The sequence below is a fragment of the Oryzias melastigma genome, linkage group LG1, assembly GCF_002922805.2.
Source record: "Oryzias melastigma strain HK-1 linkage group LG1, ASM292280v2, whole genome shotgun sequence".
NCBI classification, from domain to species: Eukaryota; Metazoa; Chordata; class Actinopteri; order Beloniformes; family Adrianichthyidae; genus Oryzias; species Oryzias melastigma.
The window spans coordinates 1,900,582-1,921,641 of NC_050512.1; the positions used below are offsets into that span (position 1 = coordinate 1,900,582).

Below are 21,060 nucleotides of genomic sequence, written 5' to 3' on the forward strand. Positions count from 1 at the left end.
TCTGGTGAAGCTTTTTCTCCACTCTGGTGAAGCTTCTTCTCCGCTCTGGTGAAACTTTTTCTCCACTCTGGTGAAGCTTCTTCTCCCCTCTGGTGAAACTTCTTCTCCACTCTGGTGAAACTTCTTCTCCACTCTGGTGAAACTTCTTCTCCGCTCTGGTGAAGCTTTTTCTCCACTCTGGTGAAACTTCTCCGCTCTGGTGAAACTTCTTCTCCACTCTGGTGAAACTTCTTCTCCACACTCGTGGGAGTATTCTTGCTTTCCTATGACCTCTCTTGTTCACCCGTGAAAGTATTTCTACGCTCCTTAAACTAGTTCTGCGTTCTCGTGGAGGACTCTGCATTCGTGAAGCTTGTTGAGGTTGTGGAGTGAAGGAAAAAAAAGAGGAATACCTGTGTATCATTTGTTTCTCAAATAAAAACTAAAAATGTAAAGGGGGAAAGGGACTGCTTTATTGATTTATCAATTTCTAATCTGTAGTAAAACAAATCATTTTTGATGTTTCCTTTTTTTTGAAAAAATCTAAAATGAAGCAAACACATTTAATGTTTAAATTCATTCTCTAAGAAAAGTGTTTGATCACATGTGAAAAACACAAAAAGAGGTCATCATTGTAAATGAGAATTTGTTCTCAATTGATCCTCCTCCTAGGAAATGAATTTAAACGTTAATTTTGGATGGAGTGGAAGTAGTTTGTTGTCAGAAAGCTTAAAAGTTGAATTCAAAAGTTCTTTGTTCACTTTTCAATGTAATACTTCAATGAGAATACAAAATGTATCATTTTCTCAATAATAGTTTAGAAAATGATAATTATGTGAAAAAGTCATTTTTAATGTTAATTTTTGTCATGTTTTTATTTTTTGGATGATACACAGATCCAGTTATTGCATTAGTATTGTCCTAGCAACAGGAATGGGGTGGGGCCAATAGAAAAGTGGCTAATCACACGCAGGTTTCCGTTTTTTTTTTTTTGCATACACTCAGGCAGAAGTTGTTATGCGTGCTCAGGTGACTTTGAGGGAAGGACAATGATCAGACTAATCACTGAAGTCATCTGCATCACTGATAGATCATTCCAATGAAATAAAACTTTATTCTCAGTTGATGTTGTTCTTAAAGTGGTAAACTGTGAATTTTTTTGTAAGGATGTAGTAGACAAAAGGAAGCTGGTCTATTGAGACACATTGTGAGGAAAGAGCCGTTGAAGCAGAGCGAGGCTTCTTAACATTTCACTAAGATCCCACACTTTTGTTGTGGCTCTGGTGTGAAGCATGCCATGTCTGCAACCAGAACTTTCCCTCCTTTTTCAAGCCTGTATGTCAGCTTGTTACTTGATGAAGCGTGACATGAGTGCATGGGGCAAGGTGATAAGAAAGCACATTTATGTACACGTTTGGGCTTCAGATACAGTTTTTGTGTGTTCTGCATCAGTCAGTGTTCTGGATTTTTTTTTAAAATAAACCAAGCTTGTCACTCATTTGTCATCATATCTCTCCGTCCATCCCCGTGTCTTCCCCGTCAGGATGGAGTTGGGCTCCGAGAGCGATGGAGATCCTGAACAGAGATGGTGCGATAGAGCAGGCAGAGGAAATGTGGATGCTGTGTGATAAAGCAGCAGGAGAATCGGGGAAGGAGACAGGCTTGCTGATAGGGGAATAGATAGGTGACAGGAAGGGCTGTCATGGAGAGGGTCAGGAGGAGGATGTGGAAGGCAGGTGTTTGAGCTGTGTGCAAAGGGGGAGGGAAGAGAAATGTGAAGGAAATGGATAGAAATAGCTGATGCACTCTGAGGCTTCCAGAAAATCAATAGCAGTCAAGAGGGAAGACACAACCCCCTACCCTACTCTCCTGCCTGTTCTTCCACCCTGTCCTTCGTTCTTGTGTAGTCTTTTACTATTTTATTTCTCCTTTGTGTCCCAACCTAAAGTTGCTTTCATTTGGTCTGGTGATTATGATTTGATGAATCTCCAGAAGGAACGTCTTGCTGATGATGGTTTTCTACAGCCGCTGGTATGGAGTGCCAAAGTGTGAAAGCGGCAGAGATTTGATGGCATGTGTTGCTTCTGCACATCATCACGTTAGGCTGGTGTTGATTACAGTCCTGGTTTTCATCTGTATCACACATTTGAACATACTCAGCTTTGTTAGACTTTCATATTTTTTAGTTTTGGATCAATTTATTATTGAAGAAAGTTTTTAAACAGAAAGTGCTTCTTTAGGATTGAGTGTAATAAAAAACAAGATGCCGCGTACTGCATTCATAAGGGTTATAAATGAATAAACTGTACAACGAATGTTTGCTTTTCGATGCTCCGCTTTGACGACTTGAAAGAAGAAGTTCTGAGACAGAGATTTTTCCTGCATCTGCTCCCCTCTGGTTTAGTTTCCATTCGTCGCTTTTGTGAAGGTAGCCTTGTTTGAAGAGCCCTTGGGAGTGCTTACCCTTGGAGTGTGTACCGCTGCCACCATCTGTGGTAAAGGACGAAGACGTGCCCATGACAATGTGGAAAACAAAAGCCACAGCAAAGACAATGGGAAGATGAAAGGATTGGGAGAAAAACAATAGAGTAAAAGTCTTAGCTGTGATGCAAGCTTCTGTATCATCAGAGAGCTCCTCTAATCCAGGATTATTGTGTTTATTTTGTGGGTGCACATGTGTGTGCAGTCACATGCACAGAGACTGGGGGGGTACCATATGTGTTTCAGCCGTTGTGCTGTGTACCCGACCAGCAGCTCTCTCCACAAACATGTTGTTATTGTCTTTTTTACTATTGTGTATTGAATCCTGGTTACATTAGAAAACTAAAAACAAGCGGATTAGATGAGTTCAGAGACAAACAGGGTCCTTCATGATGGCTACACATAATTGGCACAAACTGTAAACAAAGGGAGGTTTAGGATGTTTCCATGTAGGATTGGAAATTAATACACTGACTGTAGGCATTTAAATGGTTTATAAAATAAGATAAACTTCTAAAGAAAATATTTATTTGTATCAAATGTTTGGTCATTTCAAAATGACCGTTTTTTTTTGGACAAACTTAAAGGTCTGTTCTTGGTTTCTATGGTGAATTCAGATTTTGAGCAAATGTTATACATGTCTGACTTCAGTCTTTTTTCACGCAGGAGCCTCTGTTGGGTCTTACCACTGCCATCCAGACCCCGCTTATGGAGAGGAAAGGGACAAGGTAACTCAGACGGCATGTTTTCATGTAAACAATCACTCAAGAAGATGCTGGTTGAAATACAAAAACGAAGGTTTCTAAGTCTAGACTTATGGATGTGATGGATCAGATATACACTTTTCCTATAAGTAGGAAATGTGGTTAATTTATGCCTCGTTTCCCCAGAGCAGTCCAGACTGGACCGGTACTTTTATAGAAAATAGACCCAACTTGTACCATTTTTTTTTTGGCCCCCCCGTTGGTTGTAGGTCCATAGAAAAATGGTATTAACCAGTTGATAAGATGTGTTGATACCAATGTGTATAAGATGTGTGTTTTCCATTCAGTTTACGCATGACCCGATTAATCGACTAATCAGAAAAAATAATTGGTGATTAGTTGACTATTAAACTAATCGTTTGTGGCAGAACTATTGGACAATGAAATCCATCGATTGGTGAAAAGGTATCACAATAGCAGGAAGCACCTAACAAGGCTGTATTCTTCTTCGTCTCCTAAAACCTTGTTGCAAATAATATTAAATTCTTTACATATGTGAAACACCAGAACCCAAATATGAAACAAAAGAGCTGATGAACAACCTCTGTTGTTGTCGTCGTCATTACCTTTCGCTGATGGTCCAACACGATGCAAACGCTCACTTGGATTACTCGGACCAGTCTAAACCGTCCAAGAAAGCACCAGTCCGGACCGCTCAGTGGAAATGAGGCATTAGGTTCTTTATGATTCACCTTTATTTGACCTGATCTCAGTTCTCCGCTATCAAGCAAGAGACACACATGTCTAATGGTAAAAAAAAACATTTTTGAACCTCATTAACAGCTTTTACTTTGGGTTTGTTGTCATGTCCAGAACACTGCAGACTGGTTGAGTTACCTGCATCAGTTTCAGTGCAAACTAATGTGGAGACTCACTGGTGGGTTATTTATGCGACCTTTTTGATGGACGTTTTACTTTTTGTTTTAGTTGAAGGGCAAATCCAACCGCCCTGATGCATAATTTGGTAATTGTAGATTAGGGATGAGTTCCACATAACTAAATATAAAAAATTTCAAGAGCTAACCTGGACATTGTGCTAGATTTATTCATGTTGAATGTCAAAGTTCAATTGCTGTCTGGACAAAGCACTGACAGACCAAAGAGGAGCTCCAACAGTGCTTGGGAGATCTGTCCAAAGTGTTGTGAACACTGGTTTGAGTCAGAAATCTGAGATGCTTTTGTAACGTTGGACCTGAAGCACCGCTCTTCTATTTCCTGTTTTTAGTTGTAGACTATAATTTAGACTTGATCTTGAGTGAAGATGCAGGTTTTACCTGCTCGTATTTTACGTGTGAGTTTTACTTTCTTCAGAAAACAAGAGTAATGTGGATCAACACTGATCATAGCAGGATAGATGAGTCCATTTGGAACATCAAAGTTCTAAGAACTACATCCAAAAGGTGATTAGAAGACCCACTCTGATCGTCCTTTGATCTATTTTCAGAGCATTCCTAGCGGTCTTAAATTACTACTATAAAAATGTAAAAACTTTGTCAAATCTAGGACATAGTTTCTGTAAAGCGACAGGAGTTAATTAGAAATTTTTAGACCTGTAATGCATCACAAAACTCACGGTTTGGCTAGTTTTTCGGATGAGTAATAAGTAAAAAACATCGAGATAAAAGCCAAAAATTACTCTTGAAAAGTTTCAGTCCATGTATTTGATAAAACATATATAGATGAATACACTATAATCACAGACTCTTAGTCTATAAAAACATACAAAAATCATAAATACAATTTAAAATAATAAAAAAATAAATAAAAAAAACAGATTGTTATAGTTTCAGTCATACCACTGTTTCCATAGCTGTGATGAATATCGTGTGGCACTATGTGCAATGTTGGCAAGAAATAAAATATACAGTACTTCAAAGCGTAAATATACTCTCACATATATTGCATCAAAGCATTTTTTCTTCGAGGTCTATTTAAAAAAAAAGCATCTTTGAACTTTGGACACAATTAAGACTAAAACATGTCGTTTCTGATGACATTTACATGTCTTGAGGCTAAATCTACAAAAACTGAGTGAAGAATCCTTGAAAATTGTTTTGAAATTACTAAATCTATCTGCAGTAACCCCAAAAATGCACATTTGACTCTTGAGTTGTGGGTGGGGCCATTGGGACAGAGCAACCCCACCCCCTCTTCCCCTCCCTGTTGCTAAGAGCTGTCCCACTAAATCAGGGGTTGCCAAACTTTTTCTTGTGAGGGCCACATAGCTGTTTCCTTCTCTGATGGGGGGCGGGGTCGGTTTGTAGGCTAACAGAAAAAGTGTAACAATCGCAGCCTAAATGTAAAGATTTACAGTTTTCCAGAAAGCCACACATAGCCAAATTTTAAATAATTAATTTCTGTAATCTTGATGGGAAAAAAAAAATACCAAAATGTTAAAAAAAAAGATTAAACCAATAAATAGTCTATCCTCTCCCGTCACAGTTCAGACTGCAGAAGGATGGAATAAAAAGTCACGTTCTATGTGGGTCGGTCGTCCAGATTGAGAGAAAAATAAAAAACTATGCGTCTGTGATAGTGTTTGGGGAAATGTGGAGGAGGGCTGGATTCGACTCACGGCCGTAGGTTGCATATCCCTGCACTAAATGTTGTTTTTTTATTTCATGACAATGGACAACTACAACGTAACAACTACATGACAATGGACAACTATGGACAACAATGGGAGTCTAAAGCAGCTAATGAATTTTGTAGTTGTATGCAGATAAGTATTGAGCATGTTATTTTTATTTATTTTTCCTGCACTCTTCATGAAACACCAACCACCTATTCTTTTGCCATAGATCCAATGCAATTCAAATTCATTCTGTGTTATTTTGGCCACTTAGCATCAGCAAACAGTTGATAAACATGACGAAGAAAACAAGAGTGCTACAGGATGAAGTCAATGGTTTCATCTCAGTCTGGGAAAAAAAGAGAGACAGGGCAGGAAAGAGGAATGTTAATGATAAATCTAAAAAATGTGTGTATCTTTTTTAATCTGTGAGTTGAATCCATTAACTGTTATTGAAATGAATGACTGAATATGGAGCTTTGTCTCTAACCACACTAACCAGCGTATCTGGGCCTTTGTGGGGTTTCCTGTGTTGCCTGAGGGCACGCAGACACATTGTAGGAATGGAGATTGAACCACCATCACTCCGTACTCAGCTGAGTTGTGCTGCCTCCCCTTAACAAGCCAAAACTTTTATTGTTTAAGAATATTTAGCAGAAATGTAGGAGTGTGTAGACTTTATGTTGTTAAAGCAGTGAAGCTCTCCAGCTGTTCTGGACGGTTGCACGTCCCAACTGTGGACATTGTGAAATAGTATGTGGGAGGGGTGTGTCACAGCGTGTTTTTTTTTTTTTTGAGACGCTACGAAAGAATGTGTGGTTGTTTTCAGGCAGAAAACCCTGCATGTTTCAGCTGTGGATCACACACCCGTTTGCCAGTTTTTGAGTGTTTCTAGGTGTTGGAGTGGAGCAAAAAGGCGACATTGGACCATATTGCTTGAGGAAACACACACTCCTTTGTCTGCCGGCGCTCCCCTCCCACTAACGCGGGGAGACAGGCCCATCAAAGTTTCATATTAATGGGCAGTAGCCTCCACACGTGGAGGTCCACGACACTGGTTCTTGGACAGGTCAGACGGATAAATGGAGAAAAGGGGGAGAGAGCTCTCGGAAAAAGGGGGCACCAACCGTGGGTTGGGTCTATCTGATATGAAGGATGTGGGGGATGGGAGGAAATTGTTTCAGAGGGTGGGGAGAGTGTGTGGTGGCGTAGTCTGGTTTAGATATGAAAATTAGCAGAGTGGTAGAACTGCTGTGGGTCAATGTAAGATTCAGTCACTTCTTAACCCTTCAAAACTGTATCTCCAGTGTTTATGTTCTTTGATTTGCTGTAATTTTTAAATTAACACAATAATTCCAATAGATTCTGAAGGGAAAAAGCGGCTTTGAGCCGCTTTTTCCCTTCAGAATCTACTGGAATTATTGTGTTAACCAGTGCGAGTATGCATTACGATTACCAGAAACGATTCGATTCACAAGAGAGATGATTAAATGAATCGTGCAGCTTCTGTCCTTAATTAGTTTCTGTGATTAAAACATAAAATCAAATAAGAGAGTTAAGGAATGTACTTCCCATCAAACTCGTTTTGACAGGTTCCCCGCCCCTCAAGATAACGTAATAATTTCATATCCATTTTATATATAAAGGGTCAAAGGTCCCCTGTCAGAATGAGTTTGATGGACAGTATATTCCTGATCTCTCTAATGAGGTCGGTATCTGAACTATTTTCACTAAAGATAAAGTTTTGGTCACCGACTCAAATAATGAAAATAGTTCATTGTTTGGTGCTGAACGCTCACGACTTAGTTCAACTTCGTAGACTAAGACCAACACGTACCAATCAGGGCTTACTAAGGAGGGGTGGGTTGATAAAATGGATTAATCGATTTATGCTTATCGATTCATAAAAATTGAGATCAATCTGGCATATAAAGCTAAAGTCCACTAGCGTGATGCTAAGGTTTAATGGAATTTCCCATTGGGGAGTCCCATTGCTCATTTTTTGCTAATTCTTCTATAAAAAAGTGTAATGCTATAGCGCAATCGCTACCTAGTGGAATAACTAACGCCCTCCAGGAGAAGCAGAACAATGTTTACGATGTCAATGAACATTTTTGTTGCTGTTTCTCCTTTAGAGAATCCATCTAACACTGTGTGATATTAACAATTTCATTATTTTACTGATACATTATACAGTATGTGAACTGTATTAGATTAATATGATGATATTCAAATCATGTAGTAGATTAATGTATTTCTAAACAAATGTGTAAACTCAAAATTAATTTGAATTGAAAAATAAAAAGAATCTTAAAAAAATCGTAATTGAATGGATCCAGGCTCTGTTGAATCGAATCGTTTCTGGTAGTTATCTATTCCCAGTCCCACTACTAAGGGCATCTTGTTCCAAGGTGGCAGCGGACATATCACTAAAAATATGACTATTTGGATTGCAACCGGAAGCAAGTCATTTTCTATGGGTGACGTCTCACTCATTCTGTCCAGTTCTCTTATATAATCAATGGTGTAAACAGATGGATTGTGGGAAGGGGGCGGACTTACTCTGCACCAACGTTCCCTCCCACAACTCACTGGTGAATTTCTAATAAACTCCTGCCGCTCTGCAGATAATATGTCCTAGAAAACGACTCAGATTTTTTATTTTGATTGATTGATTTTGATTTTTTTTTTTAATTTTGACTAAAAATTGAAATGAAAATGAAACAAAAATGAAACAAAAATGAAACAAAATTTAAAACAAAATTTCTTGGGAACGCTTTGAAAACAAATCAAAATATGATTGTAATGAACGTAGATTATTTCAAACCCATCTGGGAGTATTTAAAGAACGATCTGTCTGGTTTTCATCAAGATTACATATAGAATACCTCCAGCCATCCTACAGCAACTATTATCCAGATTTATTTCTTCCTCATTTTTATAAGATGTTGGGCCTGCAGCTCTCACCATCTTGGTAACACTTTACTCCTTCCTTTCGTTTCCTTCCAACTCTTTGTCATCATTTCATTCACCCCGGTCACATCTTGATGAGGTCATTGTTATTTTCCCGTAAACCAGTCAGGCCCTGGTCACGTGGAACACTATGAGCGAGCCGTACGGTCTACTTGGCACAACGGTTCAAACAAATGTTCTTTTGGTTGTCTCTCTGGTTGCAGTTAACCTCTGCAGAGCTTCAGAAGATGTTGTGCTTTAGAAGCGGTAGCAGCTGTCGATGTGTGAATGTGGCGCTGCGGATGTCTGCAGGCGTTCGGTGTGTTTCTGCTCTCTGCTGTTCAGCTGTTTCCTCTTAACTATCTCTCAAGGTTGCTGTAGCCCTGTGTGTCTGTGTGCTTTAGGGCTGCCACGATTCGTCGACTACTGGACAACTAATCGACTATTAAAATAGTCAACAAATAATTTAATAATCGATTAGTTGTTTCTTTATATTATATGGAGTTAGAGTGTAGTAAAGTTGAAAGTTATAATGGCATCATGTTAGATTTATGGACTATTTTGGCATTTATTAAAGTTTTAGGCAATATTTAGCTAATATTTCAGCTACATGCTAGCTGTTTAGGTTAATTTAGGATTTTTTTATTTTTTAGCCTAATTTGGCCTTATTTTAGCTGGCTATCAGCTTCAACATTTTCAGTTATAAATTTCAGCATCTTTAGTGGCCAAATTCAGCTTACAGCACTCACACTATCATTATTGCAGGTAATGCTAAATATCTAGTTTTCAGTTAGTTTAAATCTAATGATGCTTAATATGTGTGCTTCACATCCAGTGTGTGGATGACCCGATTAGCCGACTAATTGGAAAAATAATGGGTGATTAGTCGACTATTAAAACAACTGTTTGTGGCAGCCCTAGTGTGCTTGTGTTACAGTTGCCCCAGCATTTATGCCACATGTAACAACTGCTGGTCCCATCAAAGAGGGCAGTGAAAACCAGGATCAGCTTCAGTGAGAGTTTGGGATTAGGACACAGGAAGTGTGTTTGTGCAGGCCCTCGTTAAAGACGATGACTGACTCGCTGCGTCTGCTTTCTTGCCTCAGCAGGAGGAATTGACGTGACTCACAGATGAGTCAAGAAGATTGTAACGGTATATGATAGCTCCTGAGTCATGATGAACCAGATGACTGCGGGGCTAGCTTTGTCACACTTTTATTATGTATCTCACACTTCCTTTACGCTCGCAAGTAAATATTTGTCCACCCTCCCAACTGTGGGTGTGTACTTGAGGTTGACACATGGGCCTGTGAGAGCCTGTCCTCTGTTTGCATTTGCTCACTCCAAGAGGAAGTAACTTTGAACCCTGGAGGAGCATGAGTGCTGGTGGAGTAATATGTTCTCTTTCACAATCACATCCTAGCATGTACGCACACGGACCAAACAGGAAATGCTCTGAGTCACGAAGAAATATGAAGATTCCACAGCAGCGGGGTGTAAAGGTGGTGTAAAGGCGGTAAATAATGATTCTCTGTCATTCTCTCACTGTCTCTTCCTCGCCATCCTCCATGTGCAGAGTGAGGAAAGTCCCAGTCCAAAGCGCCAGAGGATGTCCAGTCATTCTGTCCTAGAACAGCTCACCTCATCGGCACCCCCTCCATCCACGCCTTCTCCCCCCATCCGCCCCTGGGAGTCGGCCCCGCAGAGTCGGAGACAGCCTCACCACCACACACACTACCTCCAGGAGCGCTGTCTCACCCCTGTGCGACTCAGACGCAGGTAGGATTTTTTTTTCGGTGGCGAGTTTTCTCTGGGTTCCAGAAGTCAGACATTCTGTTGGGTCTCCTGCAGCCCCCCAGCACGCCGGCAGCGTGGCCGACTGTCAAGGCCATCCCGTCACCTGCCTCCTCACTACCAGTCTCCCATCCAAGGAGCAACGCCTCGGCTGTCGCCAGCAGAGCTCCAGGACGAAAACTACAACCGCAACCCGCCTTCATCCACCCACCAGACGTACCTGACGCACACACCCAGCTCCTACGCCCAGCCTCCCACCGCTGGTGGTGATGGGTCCGCTTCAGAGGAGCCTCGGGCTTTCCACCCCCCCACCGTATCACCCCGACTTCTGCACCCAGCTGCTCACCACCCCCCTCACCACCAGCAGCAGCAGCAGCCTCATGGAGCGCAGCAGCAGCAGCAGCAGGGACCCATGGTCCTGGACCTCCATGAACGGGTGAGACGCCTTCTAGAGCCGTGGATCCTTACGTGAAAGATTTCCAACATTCTCACTATAGTGATTCTGCTGCTTCTTTTCAGACGTTTTTCAGCACGTGAAAACTCAATCACATTTTCAGAGATTTCAGCAATCTTGGTATCAAAACGTTCAAAACATTACTGCTTGTATTTTTGGTATTTATAAACCTTAAAGTCTTTGAAATATTGAGCATAATAGGCCCTATTGGAAATGAATGAGAAATGTCTCAAATCCTTCAAAAACTTTTGAAACTCGTGAACATCTGCGCACTTTCAGCTACATATACCATTCAAACGCTAAACATGTTCAGCAACTGCTGGGTTTTTTTTAAGTAAAATTCATTTTAGCTAATATTTTAGCAACATGCTAGCTGTTTTGTCTAATACAGATATTTTTCCAGTTTTTTAGGCTAATTTGAAGTTTAACTAATATTTTAGCAAATGATAACAATTGTGTCAAAATTGAGCATTTTTCCAGTTTTTTAGGCTAATTTGTAGTTTAGCTGATATTATAGAAAAATGCTAGCTGTTTTCACTAATTCCGATATTTTCCCAGTTGTTTAGGCTAACTTGGAGTTTGGCTAATATTTAACATTATTCCAGAAGTTTTTGCTAATTTAGACATTTTTCCAGTATTTTGGCCTAATTTGGTATTTAGTTAATATTTTGGCTAGCTTTCTGATTTTAGCATTTTCAGCTAGCATGTTTAGCAGCCAGATTCAGCTTACAGCACTACATTATAGCAAATAATGCCATATATCTAGTTTCTACATGTTTTTCTTTTTACTGAGTATATGAAAATTTAAATATGTATCACCATCATTTATACTTTTTATTTAGAGCAGAAGATCTGAATCAACAGATTTTAACAGATAAAAACTCAAAGATTTTGAAAGGATGGAATTGGATTTATCACAATGTCACACTCAAAGTTTTTGTCAACATCTGGGTTAACTTGAACAGGAAACAAATCCTACATATTAGTGTTGCTTTGAATCATTTTATAACAAATCCACTTTGTTTCTATCCTTAACTTATTGACTATATTTAAAACTGGAAACACTTGATAGTTTTACTTAATAAAAGAGAAGCTTTATTGATACTTAACTTTGAAGGTTTATTTACCTCCAGTGACCTTCTGTTCACTCAGTTTACTGACTTTATACACTTAAAGTCCAACATTATTCTGAAACTTAAGAACGACATTTACATTTGCTAAAGTGTATTTTAATTTTTATTTTGCTTTACATTTAACCCTTTACCACCGGAGCTCCAGTGTTTATGGTCTTTGATATACTGCAATTTTTCAACCTTCAACACGATCATTCTAGTGATTGTGAATGAGGAAAGCGGCTCGCCGCTTTCCTCATTCACAATCACTAGAATGATCGTGTCTACGGTTAAAAAGTTACAGCATGTTAAAGATTTTGTGTGTAAGCGTCACTGACGGCGCCTCACGTGTTAAAAGATTGCAAATCAGCAATCTCGGACGTCACAAAAATGTTAATGGTGTGTTAGTAATGCTTTTTATGAAGAGTTCATGTTTGTTTTCTGCAGCTGCAGCAAGGCAACATCCCGGTCTCCTACACGGTGACCCCAGTTCCTCCTCACGGCCTTGCAGCTCCTCTGTGTGGCAGCCAGCATCTCCCTCCTTCCTGCTCCTCCCAACAGCAGGTCCCTCCTTGCAGTGTGGTCTTCAGCACTGGACAACACTATCACCCGGTGAGAGGTCAACCCACTGTCAACTCTGCTCATTTGTCTGCCAAAATTCTCAGTTAAGAAGAGGATTTTTTTTTAATTTAATGTTGAATTTTTAAACATTTTTTTGAGACTGTACTGCCACCTAGTGGCATAACCATTCACTACACCCAACACAGAGCAAATGTACTCATGTCCTCTGGGTTCTGGACTCTTCACAGATGTTACAGGCGTGTTCGATGCAACATTTGCCCGTTCCCTATGCATTTCCCCAACTCCTGTCCAGTGACCCTCAGTTCCTGATTTCTTCTGCGCCTCATCTCAGCCACCATCCGCCTCACCTCCCGACGGCCGCACAGTTCCTGCCCTTCCACCCGCAGCAGCCGCGCTCGGTACGTCAGCAGCCTGACCCTTCACTCCGATTGGCATCAGTGTGGAGGCTTAAGCTTTGTGTTAGCTACTATGGCTTTTCTACTGATGTTTAGGGTAATTTAGAGGTTAGCTTCTGCTTTAGCAAAAAGCTAACATTTAGTTTACTGAGGAATCTTAGGCTATTTTTGAGTTTAAGCTCCTATTTAAGCAAAGAGCTAGCTTTTTTTTTTTAATTTGCCTTCTACTAAGGATTGTTGTGCTAATTTGGTGTTTAGCTCATATTTAAGCAACACTAAATATTTTTACAAAATTGGCATGTATTGAGGATTTTTAAGCAATTTTACTACAAATGTTTCAGAAATTGAGGTCAACTTCAACGCTCTTCGATTGAAGTTCTTTAATGAAATTTCCAGTAACTTAGCAAACTTAACATTTTCAAATAGTTTTTGCATTTTCAGCAAATCCCCTCAGCAAATAAATTAAATTACATTACCATTTACAGCAAAAAGCTTCAGCATCTTCAGTAACTACTTTCAGCTAAAAGCATTCACATCAACATTATGGCAGGTGATTCAACTTTTCTAGTTTTATTTTGGGATGGGGACCCACATGAATATTCTAAAACAAAGAGCACCGGCGTTGTCAAAAATTGGTGGAAACTCCGCGGTTCACCTCGAGAGTTCTGCACACCACTGATACGAGTGGCAAGCAGTTCAGAATTCCAGTCAAGCTGACCTAAAATCCAATCTTCTATCAGAAATGTTTCTTTTATTTTTTTACAAACTCAATAATAACAAAATTTATGAGAAAAAAGGAAAAACTGGAAGAAAAAAAATATATGTCTGGACAAACGTCAAATGGAAAGCAGTGATCTTGGGAGAGAAATGCTTATTTGTTGAGCTGCCTGGTAGCTGAAGCCACACAGACAGACTGAAGCCTCATAAGAAAGAGGACATCATGGAGCCGTGAGGTCCAGAAACTGTTCATGTATGTGGCCTAAAGAAAGCTGTGAATTTTGCCTGAATTTTTTATTTTTTTTGTATTTTCATTCATAAACATGTTGATTAGTTTGTTGACAGAATTGATTTTTCATGTTTTTATAAAATTACAACTAAAACTTTCATTCTATGTTGTAAAAAAGTTTATTAAACATTTTTGGGATTTCCACAGTAAAATGAATCCCATTTTTCCAGACAGAATTTTCTGTTATTGCATGATTTTATATGTATTGTGTGAATATAACATGGAAAAATGACTAAATAAAGATAGTGTCACATAGGAGAGGTAGTGTTAATTAAAATGATGCCAAACAAGCCAGCAGGTAGTCTGTCAAATTGAAAATACAGAGGTAAATTCAAAAGAAGACAAAGTTTTAGGTCCTGGGTTCCAGAGGGTTAAAGCTTCTTCAGTTCGGTTTGTTTCACAAGAGAACCAAAGTTTTGAGAAGGTTTCTTCATTTTAAATGATCTAAGCGATTGAATCAGAAATCAAGACGTGGACGTTGAAAGCCGGTGCTCTCCTCTCAGCCCCTACAGCGGATCGAAAACGAGGTTGATATTGTGGGAGAGCAGCTGTCCGTCAGTGGGAACTTCAGCTATGCCCACCACCACCACCACCACCACCATCACCAGCCTCCCTCCACCCTGTCGCCGTCTGCGCATCTGCAGTTCCTCTCGCACCATGACCCCCTGCCGCAGGAGCTGTTCGCCATGGTGGGGGCATAACTCCAGTTTCTTGTTTTTTTCTTTTTCCTTCTACTTGAGTGATTGATTTTCTTTTTTGGTCCCCCCCCCATTGCAGCCTTATCCACACTTCATGCCTCGTCGATTCACCAGCCGACGTTACCGTTACCAGCAAGCCGTGCCCCCGTCTCCCTACCACCCCAGTTTTCTGCCTTACTTCCTGTAAGTGTTTCTGCCTGGGTTCTGGGTCATTCAACTGAAGGTACTGGACGTTGATGATGCTCAAGTGTCTCTGTCTCCCAACACTCACAGGTCTATGCTTCCTGTTCCCCCGAATGTGACCCCCACCATCAGCCTGGAGCTGGATGTGGACGATGGCGAGGTGGAGAACTATGAGGTAGCCGGAGCAGCCGGCGTTGTGTTTGCACGCTGCAAGGTTCTTGAAATGAACGCTTCTTCTGTGCCTCGAACCTCCAGGCTCTGCTGAACCTCGCAGAACGTCTTGGGGAGGCAAAGCCGCGCGGTCTGACCAAGGCCGATATCGAACAGCTCCCGTCGTACCGCTTCAACCCCAACAACCGGCAGTCTGAACAAACACTGTGAGTCCCTGACGCTTCAGAGCAGGTCTTAGGTTTTGCTGGCAGACCGTGAGCTGAAGCTGCTGATCTTTGTTGTTGCAGGTGTGTCGTGTGTATGTGCGACTTTGAATCCCGCCAGCTCCTCCGCGTACTACCCTGCAATCACGAGTTCCATGCCAAGTGTGTGGACAAGTGGCTGAAGGTGAGTGACGGCATTGCTGTCTCCATGTAGCCATCTGTTACTTTAGAGCATGTGCAAAGTCGAGGCCCAGGGGCCGGATCCGGCCCTCCGGGTAATTCTATTTTATCGGTATTAATGTTATAAATGTTGTTATCTTGAGCTTATTTCTAACTTGTATAATTTTGACAAAATATATTTTTAGAGAGAGTAAAATATTGAAAGTTATTTAAGGTTTAAGTTGATTTATTCTGGAATAATATTCCTGCCGTTTTATTATTCATAATTATGTTAAAAAGTTGTGGTTTTAAAGTGTTAAAAATTGGCATTCTGCTAGCTTTTTGGACTATTTTGGTGTTTACTAAGATTTTTTTAGGCTGTTTTGGAGTTTAGCTAATTTTTCAGCTACATGCTAGCTGTTTGGGCTAATTAACTTTTTTTTCATTCCTTCGTTTACACTCTCCTGTTAGCTCATATCACCTCACAACCCCAAGCTAACATTAGTGTAGAAAAAAAATATCAGCTTTGATCCAGATTCCTCCTCATATGTGTTTGAGACGTTTATGGAACTGTTTGTCTACAAGTGGATGTTTAAAATTGTAGGAGGACAACTGTGGCCAGTCTGCTTTTTCCCCTCAGAATCTGCTGGAATTATTGTGTTGACAATTAAAACATTTTGAGGAAAATCTGAAGTTTGAGATGGTAAAGCAGTTCTGTGTCCGGCAGGCTAACCGGACCTGTCCCATCTGTCGAGCCGACGCCTCTGAGGTCCAACGGGACTCCGAGTGACGGCTGGGACCACGTCTCCGTTCACTCTTCATCCCTCTACTGGTTCCGCTTCGTCAGCGTTCTTCCTTTTGCTGATGAAGACCACCCACCTCTGCTTCTGTCTGTTTTGAAGTGGTCCTACCAGCCTCTCCCAGCTGATGTGACAGACTCTGTGATTTGACTTTTAGGAAGACGTTTTCATTCCAAAGATAGGAACTAAACACGTTTGGGCAATCAGTGTCTGTGCTGCTTTTATAAACGAGTTGAGGAAGACTGGTTCTTCATCATCACAGCAACACTTTCCTCTGTGTGAGGACTTTTTTCTTCTCCTGGAAAGCTAGTGTGTGTGAGTGCGTGCACTCGTGTGACTGTTACCATGTGAAAGAGTGCGTTTACTGTACGACTTCAATGAGATGTTCTATATCGGGGGTCTGCAACCTTGAATGCAGAGAGAGCCATTTGGGACGGTTCCTCACTGATTAGAACTTCTTACTTCTAGTCTTATTTCACCTTTTTTAAAATGTAGATGCACTCATATTGTTTATACTTTTAAAAATAAATTGGATGTATTTTTCCTCTTTGGGAATGAATAAACAAAAATAGATGGAGAAAAAGCTTTTTTTCTAAATGGGAAATTAGTTTTTACTTCCTTTCAAATAGGGCTGCCATGATGAGTCGACTAATCAACTATTAAAATAGTCTACACTAATTTAATAGTCGATTAGTCGTTACTTTATATTCTATGGAGTCAGAGTGTAGTAAAGTTGAACTAAGTTGTGAGAGTTCAGCACCAAAAAATGCACTTTTGTTACATTAGGGTCAGTGAGACCAAAACTTTATCTGTAGTAAAAAATAGTTCCATGTTTCAGATGATCTCAGTAGAGAGATCAGGAATATACTTTCCATCAAACTCATTCTGACAGCTGACCTTTGACCCTATATACCCATTTTATGTAAAATCTTGAGGGGCGGGGCACCTGTCAAAACGAGTTTGATGGAAAGTAAAATATTATCTCTCTCATTTGATTTAATCTAGTTTAATCCCAGAATCTAATGAAGGACTGAGGCTGTCATCGCTGTCTTTGTTAATGATGGTTAAGATTTGTGCTTTACATCCAGTTTGCACATGACCAGATTAGTCAACTATTCGGAAAAAATAGTCGGTGATTAGTCGACTAATAACATAATCGTCTGTGGCAGCACTACTTTCAAAATAAAAGCCATCCTGTCTCTCACAGGATCTTCCTTTTCCCTACTTACTACTGATGTTAACCTGAACATGATCTTCAGTGGTTTATTGTTCAATAGGATCTAAAAATAGATTTTCTAAAGAACTCCCTTCTGTATGGTTAATAAACGTAGTGTAAAATGTGTGCTTTAAACGCATAAAATAAGGTCAAACCTCACAAGTGTCAGCAGGAGCGTAAAAACCAGTTTATTTTACTGTTCTTGAAACCGTAACTTTATAAACCTCATTTTTAAATATTTTTAAAAGTTCTACTGTCTTTCTTCCCCCAGAGAGCCAATACTGAGGAGTACAAGAGCCTCATGTGACTCTGGAGCCTCAGGTTGCAGACCCCTGATCTATTCAGAAAAGTTTAAGACCGCAAACCCCTTTTTTTTTTCTTCTCTTCACTCTGTCTGCTCTAACATTGTTACATAGTTTGTGTCTTTAACAAGGCTGTGGGCTCGTACTGTATCCCTGCCAAACCACAGGTTCCCACCTCCCTCTCAGAGACCAGCATACCTGCTGGAAGTGGCAGGTGGGCAGACACTCCCACACCTGGACCGCACATGCACCTGTCTGTGCACCAGCCGACATGGCTCTGGATCAGTCGTGTTGGAGGCTCTTCATCCTCACAGATGACTGATAGTCCAGTCACTCTGTGAGGATGCGGCGCTGACGGCACCATCTGCCCTCCTGACTCTCCATTCCTGTGACTTCAGATGAAATGAGGATCCTGGTTCCTTTTAGCAGCTCTGTGTCTCTCACCACTAAAAGGGATCAACTCGTGAGGTCTCCGCTAGTTTGCTTCACTAGTAGATTAGCCACTTCAGCACTTTAAAATGTAGATTGTCCATTCTGAACAAATGACAGTTAAAGGATCTACGGCACACGTGTCAAAGTCGAGGCCCGGGGGCCGGATCCGACCCGCCTGATCATTTTATATTTTTGTTATTAACCGCCCGATGTTTTCTTGTACTGGTAGCATATTGCAACACATTCTAATCCTAAGTCGTCACATATTGACGTATGGTTAAGGACCTTGTAGCATAAAAAAATGATGATTTGGGAGTTCCCAAGTCGTGGTTTTTGATGTCCAATTAAATCAAGGCTCTCCAACCTCCAGGCCGCTAACTGGTACTGGTCCGGTACTGGGACGTGGACCGCACCGGTATTCTAACCCTAACTTTAACCTGGTATCGGACAGTTGTCCAGACGCGGACCAGGATAGAGTTAGGGTACCGGTGCGGTCTAGTCCCAGTACCAGACCGGTATCCCTACCCTAACTTTAACCTGGTATCGGACATTCAGTAGCGGACGTGGATCAGTGCTGGTCCGGGAAGCGGAACCAGACGCGGACCAGATTAGGGTTAGGGTACCGGTGCGATCCAATCCCAGTACCCGACTGTATCCTAACCTTAACACGGTACTGGACATTCTGTAGCAGACGTGGATCAGTGCTGATTCCGGACGCGGTACCAGACATGGAATAGGTTAGGTTTAGGGTATTGAATTAGGGTACCAGTATGATCCAGTCCCAGTACCAGACCAGTATCCTAATCCTAACTTTAACCCGGTACTGAACAGTTGTAACCGGACGTGGATCAGTGCTAGTTCCGGACGTGGTACCAGACGTGGACCAGGTTGGGGTACCAGTGCAATCCAGTACCAGACCGGTATCCTTACCCTAACCTTAACCTGGTCCTGGAGATTCAGTAGCGGATGTGGATCAGTACTGTTTCCAGACGCGGACCAGGATTGGGTTAGGGTACCGGCTGGGTTCCAAGGTTCAGTCCATGTTAAAAAGTTAAAAAATATATTTTTAGAGTGTTCAATAAATGTTTCTCCTGTCCGGCCCGCGACCTTAGGTTTTGGATTTTGGCCCCCTGTGTGATTGAGTGTGACACTCCTGATCTACAGAAACCTAAAATGTTTATATTTTCGTCTCACGTTTCAGTCAGAAGAATTCTGCTTGTTAATAAAGATGAATCTTGCTTAGATTATAGAGTCATAATGCCACTTCAAACACATCATTACGTCACGGTTCGATCCGTTTTATTTAAAGCATCAGTGGCGGTGTAGAATCGGTGGAAACTGTATTTCCTGTCGTCCTCCTAGCGGCCGCGGTGGTGGCCACAAGCATTTACGTTGTGTTATAGGAGTCTTTCTGTTGTTTGGTACACTAGCAATCACCTCAACCTCACTATTTATGTCCATTCAGAAAGTGGCACAAGTAGTTTTCTTTTGAGCGCTCCTTGTTTGAATATTATTCCCACAAACTTTATGAAACTGTATCATTAAAACGGTGTCATAGTAGTCTCATTATGTATTATATCTGTAACCAAAATCATTTGAAGGCTTGTTATGATGATGAAATTTTTAACAAACATTTGTACATTTTGTATGAGAGTTACTTCTAGTAAGACTTTATTAAGTAGTGCAATGATTTTTTAATCCCGTACTCCATCTTTTGGACTCAAAAGCTGGTTCAATAATAAATGTATAACACCCTCTTCTATGTGCGGAGTATTCATTTTGTCCTGAAGAGGATTAAGGGAGTTTCTCAGATTCTCACTTCCAGGTTCTCTGGTTTGTATCCTATAGAATTCTTTTGAGCTGTAAGTGGTGGTGGTTCTCCTGCTCCTTTCTGTATCTTTTTTTAGCTCAGCTTGTTCAGGACATTACTGCTTGTGTTTTTGGTCTTCATAAACTTAGTAGTTTTTAAAATATTGAGCAAAATATGGCCCCATAGGAAATGAATGAGAAAGTCTTCAAATGCTAACATTTTTAGTAGATTAGCAACAAGTCTTTAAATACATTCATGGGCTATATTTTCATCTTTTATTGTAATTAAAAAAAAATTTGAGTTTAGCTAATAATTTAGCAAAATGCTAACGTTTTTAAATAATTTAGTTTACTGAGGAATTGTAGTCTATTTGATTGTTCAGCTAGTGTTTAAGCAATCTGTTAGCTTTTTTTTTTTTGCTAATTTGTTATCTATTGAGGTTTTTTATGCTAATTTGGAGTTTTGATAATATTTTAGCGACATTCTAAGGTTTTTGACTAATTTACTTTATTGAGGAATGTTAGGCTGTTTTGGAGTTTAGCCAGCATTTAAGCAATGAGCTAGGTTTTTTGGCTAATTTGGCATCTACTGAGGATTTAGGGGCTAATTTGGAGTTTAGCTCATATTTAAGCAGCACACTAAATATTTTTGCAAAATTGCATGTATTAGGGATTTTCAAGCAGTTTTTTCCCCCAGAAATTTACGACAACTTCAGTGCTCTTCTATAGTTCTTTAACACAATTTTCCATCTTTTAGCAAATTTAACATTTTAAAAATTCCTTTTTCATTTTCAGCAAATCCCCCCAGCAATTAAAGTAAATTGCATCACCATTATTGGCAAAAGCTTCAGCATCTTTCACCAAAAAACATTCACACTAGATTATCGCTGGTAATGCAACTTTTCTAGTTCAAAGTATTATGGAATTCTCAATAGACAGTTCAATATGCAATTGTTTTTTTATTCAATATTTAATTTTCATTTTTGAATTGTAAAT

At 40.3% G+C, this 21,060-nt stretch overlaps 1 protein-coding gene across 2 annotated transcripts in view; it reads left to right on the top strand.

Moving 5' to 3' along the window:
• Window positions 1-16,572, top strand: part of rnf38 (ring finger protein 38) — a 27,608-nt gene extending 11,036 nt beyond the window's left edge. For both annotated transcript variants that reach the window (XM_024259677.2, XM_024259678.2), the window contains exons 3-13: window positions 3,127-3,188; window positions 10,325-10,527; window positions 10,600-10,978; window positions 12,556-12,720; window positions 12,918-13,088; window positions 14,595-14,780; window positions 14,869-14,972; window positions 15,063-15,147; window positions 15,228-15,349; window positions 15,431-15,530; window positions 16,233-16,572. In XM_024259677.2, the coding sequence (XP_024115445.1) occupies window positions 3,127-3,188; window positions 10,325-10,527; window positions 10,600-10,978; window positions 12,556-12,720; window positions 12,918-13,088; window positions 14,595-14,780; window positions 14,869-14,972; window positions 15,063-15,147; window positions 15,228-15,349; window positions 15,431-15,530; window positions 16,233-16,295 (1,640 nt within the window). In that variant the 3' untranslated portion in view covers window positions 16,296-16,572. The remainder of the gene's footprint in view (window positions 1-3,126; window positions 3,189-10,324; window positions 10,528-10,599; window positions 10,979-12,555; window positions 12,721-12,917; window positions 13,089-14,594; window positions 14,781-14,868; window positions 14,973-15,062; window positions 15,148-15,227; window positions 15,350-15,430; window positions 15,531-16,232) is intronic.
• Window positions 16,573-21,060: the final 4,488 nt, after the last annotated feature.